At 34.9% G+C, this 8343-nt stretch overlaps 1 protein-coding gene across 1 annotated transcript in view; it reads left to right on the forward strand.

The window, feature by feature from the left end:
* The first annotated feature begins 1732 nt into the window (after positions 1-1732).
* Positions 1733-8343, forward strand: part of EFCAB5 (EF-hand calcium binding domain 5) — a 67864-nt gene continuing 61253 nt past the window's right edge. Inside the window, 2 exon segments of the mRNA XM_006768120.1 lie at positions 1733-1808; positions 1958-2528. Coding sequence (XP_006768183.1) covers positions 1733-1808; positions 1958-2528 — 647 coding nt within the window.

Raw genomic sequence — 8343 nt, forward strand, 5'->3', positions numbered from 1 at the left:
AATATCACCCTATTGAAATTTTCTTACCCATCAGATTAGACCTCATTTTGCCCTGTAGCCACACTGATTGTCTACTCCCTATTTTACAGGAAAGGAGTCATTAGCATCATCTTAATCTTCCCAGGCTACAAACACTCAGTTCTTTCAACTAGTTCTCTGAGGGTAGGGTTAATTATTACATAGGCTCTTAAGTATTAACTGTTACTGAGTACTTACTTTGAGCTAGACATTATATATATATATATATGTTTTTATTGATTTCAGAGAGAGGAAGGGAGGAAAAGAGAGATAGGAACATCAATGATGAGAGAGAATCATTGATTAGCTGCCTCCTGCACGACCCTACTGGGGATCGAGCCTGCAACCCAGGCATGTGCCCTTAACTGGAATTGAACCCGAGACCCCTCAGTCCACAGGCCGACACTCTATCCATTGAGCCAAACCAGCTAGGGCTGAACCCCCATTCTTTATGATACATGAAACGACAGCCCAACCAACTGAGCCCCTTGACCAGGGCTATAACATTCTTTTTATTTTCTTTAATTTCTCTGCTGTGAGGACATTAATTATAATTCTTTTAGAGACTCCTTACATTTATTCTATTAATGCTTTTCCTTGGGTATTATTAATTACTTGGATTGGTTGAATTTAGTCATGGAGATAATTTTCTTTAGTCACGATTCTTATGTGTGCAGTTACATTTGCATTTGGGAATCCCTGTTTGCTCCTTTGTGGACGGAGTTTTTGTTTTCTTATTTTTAATATATTTTTTATTGATTAAGATATTACATATGTGTCCTTGTCCCCACGTTACCCTCTACCCCCCCCTGCTCATGCCCTCACCCCCCCCTCCCCGTTGTCCGTGTCCATTGGTTAGGCCTATATGCCTGCATGTAAGTCCTTTGGTTGAGTTTTCTGTAGCTACTGCCAGTGATTGTGGCTAAGAGGTAAGATGTGCAGTCAGTGAAGTCTGTCAGCAATTTATTTTCTCTGTGTGTGGAGGCATTATCCTGCCTCTTTATCCCAAACCACTATGTCCTAATGCAAGGATGAATCCATATCTACATTCTTTAAACTTGGGATGCCTCAAAGCTGCTCTCAAATTTCAGTGTATGTTTTTCTCCTTTATATTTTTAGTCGCATTATTTTCTTCAATCATTCTGCTCCCACCCACCTTACATTTTTCAGAGACCCTCAAAATTTCTGCCTACTGAAGGACTCCTTCATGATTTCCAGCATTCTTATTTTAAAAAAATATACTTTATTGATTTTTTACAGAGAGTAAGGGAGATTGATAGAAAGTTAGAAACATCGATGAGAGAGAAACATCGATCAGTTGCCTCCTGCACACCTCCTACTGGGGATGTGCCCGCAACCGACTTCTGCGCATGGGCCACGAAGTTTCAACCGCACTGTACCTGCGCGCCCCGCACGTGCTATTTTGTGGAAGAGCCACACTCAAGGGGCCAAAGAGCCGCGTGTGGCTCGCGAGCCGCCGTTTGCCAACCACTGGTCTAGGGGCAGACATGTAACCTGATTAGGGTCAATGAAATGTAAAGGAAAGTGTTGGAGCAAGGATCTGGGATCTTTTCTTCAAGGATAATAAAACAGAATCTCAAGAGGAGAACTCCTCTTTGTTCTCAACCCTTTTCTCCCGTAAAGAAGACATGCCTGGAGCTGCAATAGCTGTTTTATGATCCTGACGTATAAGCACAAAAATGAATAAAGAATAATGAAACAGGCGCGGTACTCAATGAAAAACACTGAGCTGCTGATTTCTGATGAAGTCAACAATAAATGTCCTTACAGTTATAGTCACTGTTGTCCGACTTCCTGTTACTTTCAACTGTGTTTGAATACACCATTTAAAGAGATATTTTCCCCTATCAATATTCTAAACTAGCATATATTAAAATCTACTTCTAATATTTCTTATATTTCACTTTTTCCCCCTCAGAATCAAAACTGGAGGAGCAGCCAGGGGTCTCAACTGTAAAGGAATCTAACATTGAAATCTCAAAGAATGTTGTAATTAGAGAACCTGCAAGTGTGGTTTTCAATGTAGATCAAACTGTACTGGATTCAAAGCTCGATCTACCATGGAAGAAAAATCTTTTTGAACGAGTGGAGGCAAGAGCTCAAGCAATGCAGCAGAAAATATTAGCTAAGGATAAACTGAAAAAAGAACTAGAAAAAAAAGCTGAGAGAAAAATCCCTAAGGAAACTTTGGCCAGAGAGTGGTTTAATATTGACAATATGACCCTGAATACTCGTGCGTATTTGCTTGACAAACTTCTACCCACCTTAGTGGTTGGAATGGAAAATATGTTAATGCAAGTGGAAAAAAAGAAGCTTTTGTCAGAAGCTGATATTCCAACTAAGTTTGATCCAATTATTTATTTGGGGGAATATTTAATGAGAAATAATCCTCTTTATATCAAAGACTCAGGAATGTCTGGTTATCAGAGGGAGATGAAAAATGTCACAGAAAATCTGAAGATACATATTACCAACACTATCTGCAACAGGTACAATTTGTTATATTTTTCAGTTACTGATATAGCTCCTTACACGGAAAAGTACATAGAACAATAATATACAAACTTAAAAGGACTTCAAATAAGGCAGTTCTCTCTATGGAGCATGCCTGATCCTCTCTCTCTCTCTCTCTCTCTCTCTCTCTCTCTCTCTCTCTCTCTCCTAATTCCCAAAGGCCCTTCTTTTGTCGTAATTTGTTTCTTGAGCCCATTTCTTCTACAGCTCACTTCTATTTTAAAAAGTATTTACTGAGCTACTACTATGTGCTTCACTATGAGGCACTAATGAAGACTTATGAAGTGTATTTAATCAGTTTCTTGTATTCACAGATTTACTTATCTCACTAGGACCCCAAATGTCCTTCTCTCTTCTGTGGAAAGTAAACCACATGAGTTGAGAGTAGGGACTTTTTCAAATTTTAACTTTTCAGATAAGCAACATATTCACCTGGTTCAATAGCCAAAACATATAGTTATACAATGAAAAGTTTCCCATTCTATCCTCCATGTACACAGTATTCTACCTCTGCCTTAAATAACTTCTTTTTTTAGTTTTCAATGGATCCTTCCAAAGTCCCTTTATACAAACATAAGCAAATGCAAATGTGGATACTTGATTTTCTTTCTTTTATGTATGAAAATATGTGAATAAGTTACATTTTCCTCTGTTTTTTCACCTGCCATTTATCTTTCATCATGAAGATGAGTTTTTTTATTTCTACGTGGTTGAGTTTGCTTACTTTTATTTTATGGCTTTCATTTTTGAGTCATTGTTGTATTTCAGATATTAAAATAATTATCCTATCTTTTCTTATGAAATTATATTTTAATTTTAAATATTGACCCATTTGGAACTTATCTTAAGGTAAGATGTAAGGTATGGATCCAACTTCATCATTTTCCAAATGGCTATGTAGTGATCCCAATAATAATTGTTGAATAGTCTATCCTTGCCCCACTGTTTATAATGAACCTTTATTACTAAATTTCTATATATTTTGTAGTGTATTTTTGGACTTTTCTGTCCTATTCCATTGGTTTATCTCCCTTTTTATGCACCAGCACTCTGCTTTAGTTATTGAGACTTTTGAGTATATTTCAATGAGTCTGACTGCTGGTCTCCATTATTTGTTATTTTTTCTGATCACTCCTGTCTGTTTTTGTGTGTGTTTACTTTTTAATATGAGCTTTAGAATTGATTCATCTACCTAAAAGAGGGGGAGGGAGAACACCAAAGAAAAACCTTTATAGGAATTTTTATTGAAATCTGATTAAATTTACTTATTAACGGAAAAAATCGACACCTCTAATAATGACAAGTGTTTCTATTTGAGAACATATGTTGCCATTTGCTCATCATATTTTGTATCCATCAGTGTTGTCTTAAAATTTTTTATAAAGGTTTGCATCTTTTATTAGTTTGAATACTAGTTATTTTGTAATTTTTTGTTGCCATTATGAGACTTTTTCTGTTACACTTCTTATCTAGATATACTTTGAATACACAAAAACTATTAATTTCTGTATATTTTTGTACTTTACTACCTCTTTGAGTTCTTTTATTGTTTATACTAATTTTTAATTGATTCCTTAGATTTTCTAGGGAGGCAACCATACTGTCTACAAGCAATAAGAGTTTTCTTCTTCCTTTTCAATTTTTGTATTTCTAGCATCTTTCTCTTGCCTAATTGCATTGGCTATTACCTCCAATATGAGAGTGGTGATATGGGAATACTTGTTTTGCTTATGACTTTAAGTAGAAATGACTCTTGTATCAATTACTGTTTCATCAAATACAGAAACATATACATAACTATCATAACTTGACTCCATTTGATCTGAAAAAGGTATATTTTATCACATTAGGGAAAATTCACCTAATTTCTATCTTCTAAAGTGATTTTTAAAAATCAAGAATGATTATTGATTTTGTCAAATGCCTTTTCAACACCTAATGTAGATGATCATTTGATTTTCAGCCTGGATTCATTAATCATGAACTTTATTAGGAGATCTACTAATTTTGTTACTAATTTTGAACTATCTTGTAATTCCTACTTTGTTGCTATATATTTGGTTACATTGAAACATACTTTCTACTGTTAAGACAGAATAAATGTTTAATTTTTAGTATCATTATGAACACATGGATTTTAATATATAGCCCAAGTATTTTAATATATTATACTCATTTTTTCTTTTTGATGCTCAACTTGACCCAACTTTGGCACCTGTGTTTTCCTGACATTGTCTCTGAAACCTTCATGCATTTTTTAAGGATTCTGAGTTCATTTTGGTGAAGATCATTCACTGAAGAGCTAGAAATGCTCCTAAGTATTGTATTGTTATTGTTTCTAGGCTCTTTCATGACTATAGTTTTAAAATGTTAATAATTTCATGTCAAGTATGTTTCAGGGTTTTTACCTAATTCCTTGATTTTATATTTATATCTCTTTTTTTCCTCACACTGAAAATCTTGGTTCCTAACAAGATTGACAGAACTACTTGTTTGCTTTATCTTATAATTTGTATAAAATAGCTTCAAAATAATAATACCAACAAACCTACTAATAATAGAATTAGATTTTATATTTATTTTCAGCCCTGTGGGCCAGAGAATATATCCTAGTAAGTATGTGTACGTAAAAAATAAAACCATTAAAAAGCTAGAAGAAACCAGGGGTTAAATTCCTTTATAACCAGAGAAAAGCATTGTGAATCATGAAAATATTGATAAATTTGATTACATAAAAATTAAAAGCTTTTTGCTGGATAATTGAGTCGACTACTCAATTCTGCTTTTATTCTACAAAAATAGCCATACAATATTTAAATGAATAAGTTTTACTTATGGACCAGGCTGGTGTTGCTCAGTGGTAGAGCATCAGCTGCACAATTCAGGTCATGGGTTTGATTCCTGATCAAGGGCATGTGCCTGAGGTGCAGGTCTCACCTCTCTATCAGTCTCTCTCTCTTTCTCTCTCTATCTCCCTTGGACTCTCTCAAAAAATCAATGGAAAAAATATCCTTGGGTGAAGATAAAAAACCAAAGTCTATTTATGGATACTAAAATGTTAATGTCTTGAATTTCTATATACCACAATATATTACTGTTATTTTAAAAAATACTTTATAACAATCTTGGCTTCTGAGTTGTGCAAAACAAGACAGCAGGCCAGATTTGGCCCCCAAGTTGTAGTTTGCTGATCCTTGGTCTAGTTAATATCTTTTAAGTTTCTTCCAAATATAAAAAAAACCCCAAACACCAATTAAGACACTTGTAATCTCTTCCTGAATCTCCACATTTACCTTTGAATGTATTCTGGCATGGATACTTATACTTAAATTTATAAAGGAACCTAAAATTCTTTGTGACTTGTTTTTGTGTCCTTCCTGTGGTCAGCAACAAATTAGAAACTTTAAAATGATAATTTTTTTGGAATTAGGTACATCTCTTCCTCTGGAATGAAGTAAGAGATATTTATAAACCTCTTGTTTTACTTTATGTCTAAACATGAAATTTTTGGTTTCAGTCAAAAACAGTCTTTCTCAGAGAATGGCTGTCTACCAAAGACATCAGAATTATCTGGGTGATTGGTTAAAAGTAAAGATTTCTATCGTCTTCCTCAAATCTTCTGAATCAGAAACCCTAGGAATGCATTTAAAACAAGTTCTACTGGAGATTATATGAACACTAAATTTTCAAGATCAATCATTTAGTGAAACAAGTTAAGGGAGTTTTAGTACTGGCGAAAAGTTCCAACAACAGTAGAAAGCAGTATCATTAAATTTAATAAACAGCTCAAAGAACACTTGTGCTCACCATCTGTCCTTGCAGAACAATAGATTAGATTTGTATTTAGTTCTGTTTCCATTAAAAAAAAAACACACACTTTAAATTTGGGAATTGGTGTCAAGGCTGTAAATCAATATATTAACAAATCCTTTGTCCTGTTAGGGCTGTGTAAATCTCATTCAGTACATAAAACTAGGCATTTTTCAACATTTATAGTAAGGGTAGTAATAGGCGTAGTAGGACTTTGGTCTAGACTCGATTGCCAATCAATAGCATGACACAAGAAAATTAGTTCATTTCATTGGTGTTTCTTGAACGAGGAATTTGATATTTAGGGTCAGTTGAGGTTTGATAAGAGCCCTCGTTTCTTTTGAGCACTATGTTGTAGGAATTTCATCAAAGAGTTAAAATAATCAAAGATCCTCTTTTGTTTGTTTGTTTGTTTGCCTGGATTGTCAGGATCAGGGCTTCATCTCTCTCTGGTAAAAATCCAAGATCTATAGGTCAAAATGTGACAAAAGCAAAATGAGTGGCAGGCATTGGGAGACTATTCAGAAATCCTAGGGATGCCTTACAACAGCCCTGTCTACTGACTTGAAGCTTGGATACCCAGCATCTTTGCAAAAACAGTCCTGCTTTTAACTTCTCTGAACTATATCACTGTTTGTGTTGTTCTCAACCCATTAGAGAGCTTTGGAGAAGTCCATTTTGGAAATGACAGCTTTCCTTATTCATTTTCAAGAACAAAGACAAAAATTTTACTTGGTTTTTCAAGACTTTATCTTCTGGTGATTATGTTAAAGTGTTCCTTTTCCTCAGCCTGAGCTAAAGTTTTCATCTGCCTGTTTCCCAGAACAAAAAGGGGTTCATTTCTGTTTGGTGTCTAAGGACAGTAGATAGAAAAGACACTACTGATTTGGAACAATTTTTATAGTGGTAGCCACTTTCTGAGAAATAAAATATTATTGCTGTTTGTAAGTTTTACGTATACAATCTTTTTATTGCTTTTCATTAGGGTTCCTGGAAGAGAGGTATAGAATTAAAGTGGACTTTAATCCTTCCATGTAATTTTGCAAAACCAGTAAGGAGGCTAGGTTTGTCTCATTTTCCTTTTCTTCATATTTTTTTTAGCGTCTTTCCCCTCTGATTGTTGGTTTCTCCAGTGCTGGAGAATACATATTCTGAAAGTCACTACTGCCTTGTGAATTGATAATGAAAAAAAAACTTGCTCTTAAAATAGGATTACAAACTTTCAATAGCCTGATTATGGTGATGGTTAGACATATTTACACATGTGTTGAAATTTGTACAACTATGCACCAAAAAGGTCAGTTTTACTGTATGATATATTATTCAAAAGCAAAAAAAATTTAAACAGTAAAAATAAGGATTATAGAGGACAATTATTAATGTTAGAATGTCACACTGCTCCAGAAAAGTGGGACCTATTATACTATCATTGTTCTCTCTCTTCTCCACCAAATCATGATACACAGTCCTGATCCTAGAATGGGAGTTTAAATGAACCAGGAAGTAGATCTAAGTGATCCAGGGCAAAAACTTGTATCTTCTTGTATAGTAGTTAATAGTGATGTGTATCCAGTTCTGGCTTGGTAATGACCTCTGGTCCCTACATCCGTTGCTTATTTCATAATCACTATGTATCTATGATAAACCTTTAGATACCTTCTGGACATTTTCCCTATGAGTCCCCTTTATAAGCCTTTTAACTAATAATGGAACACTTAATCCGGGAAGAGAAAGAATCACTAAGAAACATTCCATAGAAATTACTTTCTCTACCACAGCTACATAAAGGAGATAAATAAGGGGAGAACCAAGATGGCGGCATAGGTTAACGCCGGAGTTTGCTGCCTCGAACAACCACTTCAAAAATACAACTAAAAGACGGAAGGGACATCACCCAGAACCACAGGAACGCTGGCTGAGTGGAAGTCCTACAACTAGGAGGAAAGAGTAACGCATACGGACACTCAGAGGAGGCGCAGT

This window comes from Myotis davidii, unplaced genomic scaffold (assembly GCF_000327345.1).
Source record: "Myotis davidii unplaced genomic scaffold, ASM32734v1 scaffold363, whole genome shotgun sequence".
NCBI lineage: Eukaryota > Metazoa > Chordata > Mammalia > Chiroptera > Vespertilionidae > Myotis > Myotis davidii.